The following is a 16,585-nucleotide window of genomic DNA, read 5'->3' on the forward strand; positions in this document are numbered from 1 at the left end:
GAATTTGACAGCTATTCTTCTGCCTTAAGCTTAATCATTGATTAAACGACCAGCAAAACCTTACTGGAAAGTTCCCTGAAAGCTAAAACATTGCTCTTTTATTTTGTTGCATAAAAAGGCTGAAATCGGTAACCACACATACTTTACATCATAGTTTACAATCAAGCCATTTCTGTTGAAACACAAAAAGTCAGCTTGTAAGATGAGTATTCACAACTATGATACATACACTACATTATTATAAACTGCAATACAGTTGTGAAAACAACCTACACTGACACAAAGTGTCTTTACTTGCAGCTGTGCAAAGATCATTTAAAACTAGAAAATATATCCCTGTATCAAAAAACAAAAGTACTATTTCAAAAGTTATTTCTTCATGAAGTCAGTAAACCAAACTGCTCGTCCACGTCCTTCATTCAGCTGAGTGGATCACAATCCACTGTATGCTCTTATTTCCTATAAGCTTTATAGAAATATGTAACCGTAGATATACGACCAGATGATGCATTTCAGGACCGGAGCAGTGGAAGTCAGGTGCATATGAATGCCCTGCTCACACACCCACCTCTAGGCTTTATTTTTGTTATTCTTTATTTTCAGGTTCATTGATACATAACTGATTTTAGCAAGCAAAGAAAATAATGTTGAGGGTAAATAAAGAAGGAAGAAAAAGAGTCTGTACAGTTTTAAACTCCCACGATTTGTTTATTGGCAAAAATATCAATAACCTGTCTGTTCTGCACCTGAGAACTAGATTTAATGCACATGCTTTTCAAAAGGTAAAAGTCCCAACAGCTTTCAACCACAGTCGATATTTTCATGTGTGTAAAAAACTTTGCTGCCTACACTCACTGTGCTCTTCAAATCTATTAAGTACTTCAGAAGAAGTCAGACGTACTGACTGTAATTTATTTTTCTGATTTTTGCGGAACATTTTCATTTCATATTTCATTAATGTGACTCTGCCTTTCCCTTTTAACAATTTATTTTTAAAAATGTGATGATTAAAAATAGAGGAACATTCAACTTGAGACAATTCTCTTCTGCTTCTTTTCATAACGTTAAGTGAATATCTTTGCCCAGAGGATGTCATCTAAATCCTGGTAGGGGATTTTAATTCAAGCAAGAGAACCCGACCAAACTGTGGGTTACATGCAAATTCCAATAAAGAGACAACCACTTAATCTGCAGGCAGTAGCAGTAAGTGTATTTGAGTAATGAAATAATGGACAACTAATCCTTTGTTTTCTAAGGCAAGGCATGACCACAAAATCACAAGGGCATTATGTAAAACCTAGAAATCTTATAAGAGGAGATATCCAACACACGGCATAACCAAAGTGTAATAAAGTCAGCCTTGCTGTGGCTGTGCCTGCAGAGGTTGGGAGTTGTAATCTTAATGTCAGAGAGAGCAGAAAGTCTTAGATGGGTGTTGTTCCATTCATGCTGATAGGCCTGCGTCCTCTGCCTGCACCCCGGCGGCGAAGAGAGTGAAGGGCCACAGCACAGCAACCTCTCAGCAGGGAGCCAATATGATACACCGGCATGACTTCCTGTGGCCCCCCTCGACACAGCCACGCCATGGTTGGCACCACGGGCATCGCCAACGCCAACAGATCTACGAGGAAGTACCGGCTCCAGTGGCAGAGCTGAGGGGAATACCCATCTTCATTTGTACCTTCAGTTTCATCCTCATGGTCCTCTTCTATCTCCACTACTACAGCGTCCTGCCTCTCTGGGAGTGGAGCTATAGGGTGGGGTTGGCAGCTGTGGGGCTCTGCTGGCATCTTGGTTACCTCCTCTGGTCTGTCGGGTGGTAGTGGCTCTACGCTGTAGGAATGCTCAGGAGGGAACACAGCAGGTAAAGACGATGGAAACCGATGTGGTTCTGAAGTGGTGATGTCTGCTGTGGCTAAAGAAATGATACTCAGCTCTTGGACATCACTTTCCTCACACAGCCAGGTCATGGTCGGGCTGCAGGCCTGGGAGCGCACCTCTGGCTTCTTCTCTGCTGCAGGAGAAGGAGTAGGGATAGGCTTGGTAGCAGGGACAGCTGCAGTTGCAGTTGCAATTGCAGCTGTTACTGGGGCCTCCTCCTGAGGTAAATGCAGGAACAAGTGATGATGGGGGGGGTAGGTGTGGCCACTGCACTTGCAGCTGCTACTGAGACTGTGGCAGGAGTGTGAGATTGGCAACACCGCTCCCCCACTGCACAGCCTTTCGTAGGTGGAAGAGCGTGGCACAGTTGGGGGGCCTCGGATGCGGGTTTGTGGGGGCAGCTGCTCTGATAGGAGGGCGGCCTCCAGGAGCAGGTGGGTTTGTCCTGCTGGGCGAGACTCTCTGCTTGACTCGGGAGCATTCGAGCTGCGCTCCAAATGCAGAGCCTCGCTGCTCAGTCGGGTGTGGGTGGTGCTGCGACTCAAAGTGCTGGCTGGGGAACAGCCACAGGAGCGAGACCTCTCCCCCGGCCGAGCTCCCTGCAACCCTGAGTATGGCTTGTGTGTGTCATGGGGGTCTTGTTCACGGACACTTAGGTTGGACCTCACTGTCTCAACCACCTCCTGAAGGTGCTGGATCTCCTTGCGAGCCTCTTTCAGGGCTAACTGGGCCTCCACACGGTGACATTCCTCCTCTATCCAGTCTTCCTGCATCCTGTACAGTTGGCTCCTCAACTCATCTATTTCACAGTCTCTGATAAAGGAAAAAAGATAAGTGAATAGCAGAGTTTTTTTCTTTTACAGAAACAAAGCAACATGTTTTTTTTCGAACAGCACCCCTCAAAAGATAACGAAGGAGAAAAAGAACCCACCTGTGTTGTAGTCTTTCCACATTGTCCCTCAGTCTGGCTCGCAGATGTCGTATGCAAACCTCCTTCTGTTGCAGAGGGGTAAGGTACTGCTCCGGGGTCGGGGGCTTGATCCCATGGTTGTCACTGCATGCTGTGTGCTTTGCCTGACGCCTGAATCAACACACGTAAGTTCTTTCGCAACAAATAACCCTTGTGTAAATCAAACTGCTGTTGAACATGGCCCTGGAGGCATATTAACATATTTATGAGTAATATCTTACCTGGGTGTACTAGGATGCGTCCGGGCTGTGGGGCTGCCCTCCGCTGCCCTAACCCGACCGGGATAGGTGTGGATACTGGATGTATCACTGTGGGAACATCGCACGCTGCCGCCACCAGTGCCCACTGAGCGCCTTGAAGGTAGAGATAACATTAAACTTATTTACAATACAGTGAGAAGTCCCAAAATCAAAAATGTCCGTCATCATTCTGAAACTACAGGTGTTTGAGAAGGACGTAACGGTACCTGCGCTGACCTGAGGAGGGCTTTCGACTCGGAGTGAGAGACATTGATGTGCAAGGGACCTCCAATCTTTCCACTGGTGTCTCTAGATAGGGACGCTAGGAGCCCTCACAGCTGGAGCGTAAGAACCGTTACAAAAACACATTAGAGGCAAATCAGCTAATAATAATAATCTAAATCACCAAACAAACAAAACTGAAGGAAAATGTATCCCAAAAACGTTCTTTTTTTTTTTTTTTTCTTCAACTTGTGGAATACTGCGTGTGGGCATTATGTGCTTCTTCACTGGAAGTCAGTGACAATAGTCTAACCCCAACCCTTATTAAAAAAAATAGTCTAGGCCAGCAGCAGCAGCAGCAGCAAATAAAGCCTTCTTTCTGTGCTGACACAAAGAAGAAACAGTGAGTTCACAGTCAGTGCAGCTGCTTCTCTCTGAGCTGTGTCCTCCCTGTCTGCAGAGCCGCAGATAAACATGATAAGCCTTCACATGAACTGCTGTCAAATCTGACAATTCGTGGCTGGTAGTCAAAATGCTGAGTGTGGCCATTTCCTGCCTACAGAGAATGTCCTTTTTTGTTAACAGGGCAGGGGTGTATGCATATATGATTTAGAGCTGTTTTGTTCTAGATCCCATAACTCTAGAAGTCTCAGAAATATAAAAAAAATATATATATTAGCAGTGTTGTAGCAAGGATTTTAACAATACTGAAGTCATGGGTCCAAGCCCCCCCTCACCCCATGTTTAATTATTAGACTCTTTCATATTTAATTGATTCTGTTAATTGTTCAATTACTTTACATTGTAATTTATTTTCCCCAACATGAAGGACTAAATGCTGTTTCAACCAGGAATAAAATGACTTCTTTTTGAAGAAGAAGAAAAACTTGTATTGATCCTGCAAGGGGGAAGTTACATTTACGTTTTGAATTGTAGAATGTAAAGTAGGCTAGATTAATAAAAACCCTCAAACATTCACAGAATAATCACAGAGGACATGACCTCAGTGACCTCAATGGTAGAAGGTCGTGGTTTTCTCTCATTATCAGGTAGTTCTGTCACCACTCCAGTTATGGAAAAGCTCACTTCTATTTTAAAGCAAAACTAAAAAAAAGGGGACAAAATGTTCTCATCTTTCTTAAAAAGTCCCTGTCCTAATGCAGCTCTATAGCGAACCTGCTAACCTAGGTCTGACATATACCTGCTGTTGGTACGTCTTTGTAGTGGCTGCAGACACAACAGATTTATAATCTACTAATAATGAAGTCGAAGCGAAACAGACGCATATTAATTCATGTTTGTCCTATATTTAAATTCTAGGACAACGAAACAGGAAATCTCACCTCCCTCTCTTCTGTCTGCGCAACAAGTGGCAAGAACGTTATTGGTGAGAAATACGCAATCATCTTACGTAAGTGTGAGTATGAGTGTTTACTGTGGAGGCGAGCATCATACAGTAGGTGGATGAAACTGAACTTAAAGCAGAATTTAGACGTGAAGATGAGATAGTCGGTTGATGATGCCATGTTTCAGGATACATATCAGAAGGTGCGGAGATGTGTCATTGAATAGGCTACTCAGTATGGTATTAAATCGCAAGTTTTTTTTTCTAAGGTTGCCTTTTTAAGCAGTGTTTGATAAGCAGGCAGGCCAGCTGTGAGGCTTTAACCCCCACCCAAAAAGTGTCATCATTGGTTTGCGTAACCAGCTGACTAAAGAGAAATCCCTGAACAGGACATCTAACACTCCAGCAGTTTCTTTCCATAAAAGAAAAAGCAGCTTCAGATAAAAACAGCTGACTGAGTCCCAGCTGTGTCCTAAAACGGTTAGCCTACTTAACAGGGATATAACTCTGAATCTCAAAACAAAAGCCTGTGGAAGCTGCACACACTCATAACACTGACACAGCTTATTTTAACAGTGATATATCAAACACTACCATTTCGGCAGGTGGAAGTTGCGCATCGTAGAAAACCCTCGGTTCCCGCCAGAGTTGATGGTCGATGAAGAGTCCCTGGTGGCAACAGGAAGAAAAGATGTTGCTGATGCTGATGAGAGTCCATCCTGCAGCCATGAAGCCCGGAGATGAAATGAGGCAACTGCGTCTGCTGCATCGGTGCTTCTTAAAGTGACAGTAGGGCTCGGCGATAATAACGCTTGATTTGGCAGGACTCCGCTGCACATTAATGATTGCTGACCGCTGGGATAATATTGTCTGACAGAGGAAGCGTAGTTTAGGAAGCCCATTCATTTGAAACACTGACAGGAGGGCAGGGTGATAAGTATCCAGCTGGACTGGTACACCATGTACAACACCTCAGATGATGGATGAATGTGGCAGAGGAGCATTCACTGACTAATACAAGCCACAGCGAGAGCAAAGTTCGTTCCTTTCAAATAGAAATAGGCTACATAAACACCAGATCCATTTATGCATTTATTTTAATACAATCCACAATAAAGACGATGAGAACTCATTAACATATAACTAACAATTTCAGAAAAAAAACGTCTAAAATGGTTTAAACTGTAAATTCAAGACTTTTTACATAATGGAACTCCCAAGAACGAGTGGGAAGTCCAGTTTTGTAAAGCCATTCTTATGTCTTCTAGGCATATGGTCTCTATTAATGGCCATTTTCTACTATCATCCTACATCCATATATTTCTTTTGGCACACCAAAAGAAAATTATTTTGCTGCCCCCAAATGTGTGATGTCAGGCCTGCAATGAGCAGAAAATAAAATGGATGACATACAAAATCGGAGAAGTTGTAGGCTGAAAAATATAACAAAATTTGCGTCTATTAATACTGTATAATTTAACATCAGTCACCCCATTTGTTGCTAAAGGTACAGCTCAGTGCTGTACAGAAGTACTCCGTTTTATGGATTTTTAATATATTTTGACCGTAAGAATAAAAGGTGAATATATGAATTGAATTTCATATCCCAAACTTTAGTAACATCAAATTCGAACTTGTTAAAGCTATACAAATGTATCCAAATCAAGAAAACATGTATATGTGCAAGTGAAACAGGGAACAATATTAAATACATATAAATAATACCTGTACTTTAGAGCAATACTTTTTTGCGACATTTCCTTATAATGAAATTTTGCACAACGGTTCAAGTGCCACCTGGTGCATAGCAGGTCTTACATACATACTTAAAATCCTTGTTTATAATAAATAGAAGAGGAACTGGTGTAAAACACTAACTGAACATGCAGGAAATTTCAGTCCTAAAAGATCCCAAGAATAACTGTAATGTCATAGGTTACTGAACACTAAAAAAAATAAATACTCAATTATTTAAAATATTTAGGGATGTGAAAGCCATACATGTATCTAGTGTCAGATACTGTATGATGCAGCACGCCTAATAAAAAGTTTTAGAGAAGTTGAGTGATTCATTGATACTTTCCCAATTTCTTACTTAAGAAAAGTGCAGAGAACAAACTAAATATTTACAAGTCCTAAGACACACACATATACTAATGTGTGTGTGACATACAGTATAATATAAAGTTAGAGCTTTCTTTCAAGCTGTTTTTACCATTCCGCCCAGAAACCTATTTGAGTAAATTCAATTTTACACTGGGAAACTGACATAGCAACGCAAACATGTGATACTTGTGCATGAGGCAGATCGAGTAGAACCAGAACTGCTCTCTGTTTTTTAAAGAAACTGTTTTACTAATTGTAGAACTTAGGTCCAGGAGTAAGAAGGATGGCCTCATAGGGTGCTCTCTGGTTCAGATGAAGGGCTTCTTGTTTTTTCAGGACCAGAAGACAGAAGAAAGTGGTTGCAGCCTGCAAGCGAGTGCTTCCTTCACAGAGTGCCTGCAAGCTAAACGTGGTAACACTGTTGCTCTGGCTCTGCTGGGGACACAGAGACACACAGAGACACACAGAGACAGAGACAGACACACAATTTAATTTCGCAACATCATCCCTAATCCTGCCTTCTCACCTTTAAATCCCTGTCCACTGTGACTATAGATTTGTATCTGCCATAGAGCAGGGAGACTGCCTAACATTGAAACAACAGCCCTGTGTCATCAACATACAGACTTTACACATATATAAAATGTAAGATGCGGTAGTTGGTTTAGCTGTCATTCTCATACCTGAACATTTATTTTAGGTCCTTACTTTTAGTGTGTTCAGAAGCTTCTGTGTACGCCTGCTGATCCTCTTCTCCTCAAAGTCCTGGCTGTCGAGCATAGACTGCAGATTAGAAAAGGACCATATTTCAGTCAGGGATGCCAGGAACATCTCCAAGGCAGCATGGGAAATTAACACACACCATCTGGCACACCACATTTGTAGTTTGTTTACAGTACCAGCCTTTTTTTTTTTCCAGATAACAATCCATTATTAGTTCACTTTCAATGATTAGGCCAGTGAAATCTGGAGGCAGATACTGTCCTGTTTCTATTTGTAACTGTGTGTGTTCACAGGCACCTGAGTGTGGAGGGAAGTTGACTGAGTCTCCTGCTGTATGCCAGACGGATGGACAAACATGGAGTCTTCTGATGGAAGTTCTGGATGAGTGAACTCCGACCGGTTTTCATCCTGATAGACACACAGCACAGATTATAAGGTCAAAGATAAAAAGGTGAAAGAGTATCATGAATGAGAATTAAATCCTTCTCGTCACACGGCATGCTTATGCTTACTTGTGCCAGCTCTGAGTAATTCCCACATTGATTGTCATTTATGTGATCAGGGTCTGTCAGCTCAGTGTTGTGGGTTCTTTCGGGATCTATTGATGAATCTACGATACTGACGTCGTCTGTGGTGAGGGTGCTTATGTCCCTCTCAACTATACAACACATAAATTACATGTAACTATAGCATGACAGGAGATGCAGAACAGAGAACACAAGATTCATGTTTTTTTATTTGCCATTTGATCATACACCAAACAGTTCAGGCACATAGGAATTCTTGTGCAGGCTCTTTAAGGCCGGCTACACACTGGATGCATCGCACGAGCGTGTCAGCTGCGTTGGGTGTCCGTTTATATTTCGGCTCCCATGTTAACAGGTTAGAGCTTACACACTGCCTGCGTGACACGCACGTCTCAGGTGCGTCTCGAGCCGCGCAGAAAACGAGTGCATGCTAGAAATAGAACAGACGCCTATTTTTCACGCGACCAGCAAGCGTGTTGGAAGCGTTTCTAGGCAAAATGGAATAGGAAAAGATGTTTATATGTCATTTTGACACAAATACATATTAATAAATGACATGTTGATGTTTGAAAGTCTCTAGGTTTTGATATAAATGTAATTACAAAAAAAATATAAAAATCTATTTTCTAATATTGCACCTGTCAATACAGAACGAAATATTCTGTGGCCTATTTTGCCGTCAATACTGCAGACGTTGTCTTTGCTGTAATCAAATCAGTATATATTTATGTTTAACATGGTATTTCATTTTATCTATGGGAAACATACATGTATACAGACAAGGCTAGCAGCAGCAGCACCGCGTCAGACACGTTTCTGGTGTGTAAAGACAGAAAAATCCACGCAGCTGACACGCAACAGAAACGCCACGCTCACACCACGCAGGGAGTGTGTAGCCGGCCTAAGTCAAGTAAAAAGAGTTAAGGGCAAATAAAAGCACACCGACTAAAATAGAAAAAATAAAATACTGTAGAATATTAGATACTGTACAAAAGAGTTATTATCAATACTGTAACTGGAGGATACAACTATGGGGGATATTGCATTTTTTTCACCAGCAATACATTTGTACAGAGCCCCTAAGGGGACATGAGAAAAAAAAAATATAAAGTTTAGTTTCATGTGCTCACACGAAACTTTCATGTGCGCACATGAAAGTTTCACGTGAGCATATGAAAGTTTCGTGTGAGCACATGACTCTAAACTTTAGATTTTTTTTTTGCTCATGTCCCCTTAGTGGCTCCATACATTTGAAATAGTGAGATTATAGTTTATAGAAATTACAGTTCTCTCACTGCTTGTGCAAGTTCCTACCTTCTTGTCCATCCTGGCGCATCATCTCAACCTCCTCACACACACCATAATACTTCCCCTGGAAAATACTCTTGGCAAAGAGCTGCAAGGGCGAAATAAGGTTTAATTGTAACAGCAGTCATTTCAATTGAATGTTTCACCTTTGATAGATTGTTTTTAAGATGAAAGACAAACATTAAAGGGATTTGTTCATTATTTTACCTCCTTTATCTGTGGAGTTGCTACAGTGGTACACGGCTGTGCAAAGAGTTTGTCTGCGCCTCCGCTCTCCTTCCACTGCATGAGCTGCAGGGTTGGTGGGGCCATGTCCAATGGGGCAACCAGATCTGAATAGTCAGAAAGCTGCTCTCTGATGAAGTCATTGGTCAGCTCTTTAGACTGGTCCACAACCAACCTGCGTTTCCTCTTTCCCCTCTTTTTCTCTGAATTTGCTGAAAGGAAACAGTAGAAAGTAATTAGGAATAGTTGTTTTGTTGCATCAAGAGCCTCGTTATGTGGCACGGAATGGACACCAGAGGCCTTCACTACGAAGCAAGATTTGGCGTTAGCGAGGTAACTTCAGGTTCAACCCAGGGTTTTGTGTATCATGATGGTGGATCACTTGTTACCGAGTTCAATCGCCGTGGTAACTTATCCTGAACACCTAACCTGGTCGGGAGCAGGTTATGTTGGAGATTAGAGATCTAACGGTGTAAAAGCACCGCCTACTGACCAATCAATACCCTGACTCTCTCCACACCCCCCCTCTGGCTCTACATGCCACTGTACTTAATCTGCTCTTTTTATCTTAACTATTACTCTCTTATTTTTAATACATTCTGTGTGTGTGTGTGTGTGTGTGTGTGTGTGTGTATATATATATATATATATTTTGTTTGTTCTGTTTAACCTGCTTGTTTAACTTATTTTAGAGAATGTGTGACGTGCACCTACAACACCAAAACAAATTCCTTGTATGTGTAAAAAACGTACTTGGCAATAAAGCTTTTCTGATTCTGATTGATAACGGCGTCACCGTTCTTAGAAGATCCGGTGGAGCTCGGTGCGGGAGGGGAGGGAGAGAGAGAGAGAGAGAGAGAGAGAGGCGCGCTCAGAAAAGTTAAACCATTTAGAGACCGACAACCCCGTTAACATTCCCTGATGGGTATTTTTATGAAAGATATCGATTTTCAGTGGAGGGATTTACGTATAGGCTATTTGTCGGCTTGTTGAGCCGTGTGCTGCCAATGTGCACATCAGTTTGAATTATGTTTTTATATTTTTTATTTGCTCTAACGATCACTTACCACTGCCAGGGTTGCAACTGAAATAATAGGCTAAAGCAACGGCTGTTTATGGAAAGCACAAGTGTAATTATGGTCAGATCTTGGTCCTGACTGATGGGGAAGAGATATTGATAAGCGTTGTGATTTACGCATCTACAGCGTCTGCTATTTTTTTGCTAGCTTTCCTTCCTGTTTTAGGAAGCGGCGCTATATTGCGTTTTGCCTGCAAAACCGTGTCTGTGTTCTTCATATTTATGTAGAATTATAGTTTAGTAGATGTTTGCGATTGGTCGTGCTGTGCAAACACCGCCTCTTTTATGTGAACGCGCGCACCGCTGGATTGGGAAACCCTGGGTTGATTGAACTAATTGTTAACCAGCGTCGTGACACAGGTTATGCGGGACCGCGGTTGTTAGGTTAGGTGAAGCCGGGGAACTGAAAGAAATCTAGGGCATGTTGATCTTGATTCGTAGTACAGGCCTCTGGTCAACGGTTTTAAGAGTTTGGTTAGGCTTTCAGGGGGAGGGATGCCAGCAATAAATGTTTTGCATAATATACATTAGATTTATGGAAGGATGAGTTGAAGGAACAAAGTTTGAGAGTTGTTTGGTTGTGCCTACGAGTGATGGTCACAGGTTCAAGGGCAAAGGCCTCCTCCTCATTAGCGAGCAGGGTGGTCTCACTCTGTGTAGGGGTCACCATCATCTTTATGTCAGCATCTGGAAAACATATTGGAGTCTACTTTGAGTTTGAAAATAAGTCTAAATGCACATGTCCTCTGTCTTTATGAACAAAACGATCCACTGGTGCTGCTGTACCATCAAACAAAATCAACATCTACACCAACCCAGTTAAATACAAAATACAGGCAGAGCACTAATAATTATTGAACTTCTATTAGGCAGCAGTTCAAATGGATACGCTTCTCATTAATGTTAATGGACGGTAAAAACAGTATGTAAATAACGTCTGTACTGTATAATATTGATCATGATGAATTATCACCTTGTTGATGATTGAGTGCAGAGATCTCTGGATTTTCATGTTGAGGCTCTTCGGGTATGAAGTCGGTGGACTCAACATTATCATTGGGGTTTGTCAGAAAGTCTACAGGGTTATTAAAAATTAAAAGAATTGATCATTCTTATTTTTTTATTTTTTTAAAGCAGCAAAATAATCAACATTGACATAACAAGGGCAAATATTTACAGTAAATAATTTTAGTATTTGAATGTAATCTGTAATTAAAGTGTGATTTTCTTGCTACAAAGCTCCACCTTTTTCTAATTTGGCTATCATGATTTAATGAGCAGTCGGGCCTTACGGTTTCTCAGATGCTATTTTTTTCTTTGTGTCCCAATTCAGAGGCTGGACCCTTCAAAAGACACAGCCCATGAACACTAGTTCTTCAGAGGACATAAAGGCCAGGTAGAATGTCTGCTTCTGGCCTCTTCTGACTCAAAATTATATCTTCATAATACTGTTTACATATTATGTATACTGTTGTTATATGCATTATAGTCTGATGTACTTGCCTAATTTGGCGAAAGGTTAAAGCCCACTATTAACAACAGTAAAAAACAGTGAAAAACTGTAGTTTAGTTTTTTCAGTACATTATGTTCTTTAGACGAAAATATGGCAAAAACGTATCCTGATCAATTCACAATCCCTACCGAGTAGGTCGAATCCTCTATCCTCATCCCCAAAAGCATCTCCATGTTGAGTCAGGCTCTGGAATGTCATATCCATTAGCCCACCATGGTGGCTCTGGGACTCATCTCCTACCCATCAAAGCACACACAAAGAGGGGGGGGTTCAGTCTAGAGATGGTCCGATACCATTTTTTGCTTTCCTGAACTTGCGTATCGGCCGATACCGAGTACCGATCCGATACTAGTGTGTCATATATTTGATTATGTTTTAACAACTGTATACTACTATCCCTGTATGGATGTGATATGATTTCTATCTTTGTTGTCAGTCTGGCTCAGGTTAAACTCGTTGTGAAACATGAATGCCACAGAACGTTCTTTTATTATCTAGTTTGACAGTCAGTTATAATGGAAAAATAACATAAATAAACTACTTTAACGTATTTTTTCTTTAGGGCTTTATTATGTGGTATCGGATCGGTGCATAAACTCCAGTACTTCCCGATACCGATACCAGCATTTTAGGTAGTATTGGAGCCGAACATCTCTAGTTCAGTCAGTATGAGATGTCAGCTCTGCACAGAAAACCATGCTTTAAAGGAGAAGGTTGATGTCATATATGTTGTTATTGTCAACAAATCCCATGAAAAGATCAAAACCAACAATGCATTAGTCTGTCTCTCAATTCATTTCTAACTTTCCTATCACGTCTGTGGAAATCAGCTACAAGCACATTCATTGCTGCATAACTAAATCTTTAAAAGAAGGTCACGCATATATAATTTCATTTCTAAACTGTTTTCTAAAAAAGCCGGGGACTGAAGTCTTATTAAATGTTACTCAATCAGGGGTAAATAACTTATTCATTGGGGGACTATTTTCAGCTGTGGATTTGCTGTGCTAGTTGAGTATTTACTGCAGCAGTACCTAAATTCATCATCATGAAGAAACATGTTATATAGTTTTTGGACCACAGTGGAAGAATAGATTAATGCTGAATATACCAAAATGCTCTATACTACCAAGGCAAATGGCATTGGTGCACGTCAAATCAGAAAGTACCATAATATGGGAGCAAACTGGTTCTTACCGAAATCTACCATGTTCAGAAAGCCATTTCCATAATCCTCTTTCAGAGTGATTTCCTCTGATCGACACTGGTTCAGTGAAAAGTGGTCCACAACATCTATGTTACTGGTGTCCCAGTATGAAGAGAACAGTGTGAACAATTATGGTCATTTAAGAAGAACAACAAGTTTAATATTACATTTGTGAATAAATCTGTGCTTTTTTAAAGTGCCGAGTCTTGGGTGAAATGTCTCAAAGAAACTTGAAGTATATCAATGTAAGGTTAGGATTTCTTGGGGAACAGGAGAAAATGGTACCTTGGTTTTGGTAGCTGGGCATCAAAGGCAGTGAAATCTTCGATCAAGGTAATTGCTTTTAGTGTTGCCTCGAGCCCCTCTACGGGCAAATCTGTCTGACCTGGTGTGTTGAGAGAAAAACAGGTAAAATAATACAAATATGTACTGCATTTAGAATTAAATTAGGTAAGAACGGCACCCAATAATAATACATAATTTAACCCAAGAGGTATTTCTTTGGAGCTTTTACAGGTACTAAAATGTCATGTCGAGTTGACATCTGAATTTGAAGTCTTAACCATTTTACACATAGGTACTGTCTGTCAGCTGAACTAATGAAATCAGAGATGTTTCTTAACCTACTTGGGTATGTTAGATGTTTTAGCTACAGTTTAGTCTGTGTGATATTGTACATAAGAAAAAAAACATACACACAACATTCTTGCATTGAACTCCTTTCCTTCCAAAAATAAGTTAGTTAAGTAATTATGTCACCCTCTGGTGGTTGTTTTCATTAGGGAAAGTATATAACGTAATACCGTGAAATTTTTGCTGAAGGTTATCATACCATCAGAATCTCATACCGGCCCATGCCTAGATACACCTAGCTAAAACTAATGCAGTCTAATACAACAGCCCTGCCATAAATCCTACCTTCATAAAGGTTTATGAATGATGTTCAGTTTTGTTTAAACTGTTTTAGAGGTGTTGATTCAACTGTATGATCATTTTAGATGTTGTCTTTTTCCTTTTAATGAATGCATCCAGGTGGCCATAGTTGTCACTTCCCTACCTTTGCACAGCCATAATTAACATTTCAGCCAGCCCAGCTTAACCACAACCCTGTGTTGCATTTATTTGTCTCTACAATTTAAAGAATTGACACTAACAAAACAAACAGGATGTTACCTGGCCTGAATGCCATTTTAATTTTAACCAGGGCATCACTGCAGTCTGCAAGGAGATACTTCGCTTTCTTGGAGTAGATCCTGACCACACCAATGAGCAGATGACCAGATGTCCGCAAACCAATTTTCATCTACAAAGATCACACATACATCTTAGACAGCACTCATACTTTCTGTGTAAGTTATTACATTATGTGGGAGTTTTGGGCATGCGTTTTGACATGTTTTACCTTTGGGGAAATTATGTCTTTGATTGTGGTTTCTAAATTACATTCAAATACGTGGGCCTTTGTGAGTTTCCTTTCCCAGTGCGCTGCTAGCCAGATTTTGGCTAGAGGCCCCCGCTTGGATGTGAAGAGTTGAGTGTAGAACATCATGTTGGAATACCAAAGCTAGCTGTCACCTGTCACAAACACAACAATGATTAGCTAAACCGTTCCCATGTGTCTGATAAATGCGGCTATATTAACTTAGCAGTACAGTAACTTAGTAGAACAGTAGTTAGCCGTTTAGTCAGTGAAGTGTTATTGCTAAATGAGCTTGAACTTCTAGGGTCAAAGTTGGCTAACGTTAGCTAGCTAGCTAGCTGCGTTTGCTAGTAACGTTAACTATCGATAGCTAGCTAACGTTAAATTGCGACTAGTTTTTTTTATTTATTTATTTTTAGATATAGCTAGCTAAACATAATGGCTGAATATCTTTTAATAAAGTAAATGATTTAGGTAGAAAGATGAAATTGCGAATTAAATTATTAACGTTATACATATATTACATCAACAGAGCAGCCTACCTTAACTTTGAAAGTGCCGCGTTTTGACATTTGATGCGTGCACATCACCGCGAGGACATAACCAAGCAGCGACTTCCGCCAACTTGCCATATCACCTCTAAATAGCAACTTGTGACATGATTTCCAAAACCGTGTCCAGCTTTCAGCTCTTGATGTCGAATTTACAATGTTAGCATCTTGCCAAAATTGGTAGTTTAAAACTTTAGTCAGTCCTGTAAGATACAGTAACAAAAAAAATTCAACAAGAGGCTATTAATTCACGTGCCAGATAGCGAGATGTGCTCAAACTGCTTAAGAAAAACACAGAGGTCAGTGTGACTGCATTGTTTTAAGCTAACGTTAACCATAAAATGCATTTTAAAGTAATTGTCAAATTAGTGAAGTGTTTGTTAGAAGCAGCATAATTAAGGGAGTTAATTTGGTCATCGCCAAGGCTCTCTTCAGTCATTTTTACTCAAAACATTTGACCTATCACATTAGGAAAAGCACAGGTGTAAATAATTCCATTTTAGCTGCTTTTGGTCTCAGGGTCCTTGTATTGTGCATGCTGGCTCACTGTCACTTACTCTCACTGGGACACTTGAATACAACAGAACCATCATAGTGTTATGAGTATATAGCCCATTTTGGTGTCACTCCAAATTGGTCTATTATTCTATTAATAGAATATTATGGTATGGTAAGTCCACATTGGAGCTCCATCTTTAAAGCAGTTTTGTCTTATGTCTCACATTCTGACAGCTGCTCTCATATTTTGCCAGATACAAAAAGAATAAATATTTGCTAAAATGATCAAGATGTTGTGTGAATGCCACTAGATTTGACAATTTGTTGTGCAAGTTTAAATTCACACTTGTGCAGTCAATCATAAACACATGTAAAGTGGTAAGCCAGGATATTGTTTGTAGTTCATGCAATATGTACAAATGAAATGGTTTTTCATAATTTAACGTTACAAATATATTTGGCACTGCCAAAAAATAATTGAATGCCATTTTTGGTTTACTGAATAGTGGAGTGGAGAAGGACAGGTCTGAGGGTGCAGCAGTGACATATTTGGGCTGTCGCTTTAAAAGTCCTGCAACCTACACAGATGTTTTCAATTATTCTGGCATAATTGTAGATTTATTCAAAAATATTATCAAAATCAGCCTATACATAAAAAATACTTAGGCGATTTAGTAGTTTAACTGATAGTTGTTCCTAAGTAATGTTTTTTCATTTGAATGCAGTAGAGGGCGGCATTGGATACAGCAAGGCCACCTGAACACAGTGACA

The 16,585-nt window shown here is 40.4% G+C and overlaps 2 protein-coding genes across 2 annotated transcripts; both read right to left on the reverse strand.

Moving 5' to 3' along the window:
- Window positions 1–703: 703 nt before the first annotated feature.
- snpha (syntaphilin a) lies at window positions 704–5,329 on the reverse strand. The gene is made up of 5 exons (XM_078254028.1): window positions 5,252–5,329; window positions 3,318–3,428; window positions 3,073–3,204; window positions 2,813–2,962; window positions 704–2,694 (listed from the first exon to the last, which is right to left on the reverse strand). Exons 2-5 carry the CDS (start codon window positions 3,359–3,361, stop codon window positions 1,425–1,427), a joined length of 1,596 nt encoding a protein of 531 aa, XP_078110154.1. The 5' UTR covers window positions 3,362–3,428; window positions 5,252–5,329; the 3' UTR covers window positions 704–1,424.
- A 1,683-nt stretch (window positions 5,330–7,012) lies between these two features.
- Window positions 7,013–14,894, reverse strand: rad21l1 (RAD21 cohesin complex component like 1). The gene is made up of 13 exons (XM_078254029.1): window positions 14,748–14,894; window positions 14,519–14,648; window positions 13,631–13,730; window positions 13,336–13,439; window positions 12,267–12,374; window positions 11,598–11,699; window positions 11,213–11,311; window positions 9,529–9,758; window positions 9,328–9,409; window positions 7,999–8,144; window positions 7,784–7,894; window positions 7,472–7,546; window positions 7,013–7,198 (listed from the first exon to the last, which is right to left on the reverse strand). Exons 1-13 carry the CDS (start codon window positions 14,892–14,894, stop codon window positions 7,013–7,015), a joined length of 1,620 nt encoding a protein of 539 aa, XP_078110155.1.
- Between the last annotated feature and the right edge of the window lie 1,691 nt (window positions 14,895–16,585).

This window comes from Sander vitreus, chromosome 7 (assembly GCF_031162955.1).
Source record: "Sander vitreus isolate 19-12246 chromosome 7, sanVit1, whole genome shotgun sequence".
In the NCBI taxonomy this organism is placed as follows: domain Eukaryota; kingdom Metazoa; phylum Chordata; class Actinopteri; order Perciformes; family Percidae; genus Sander; species Sander vitreus.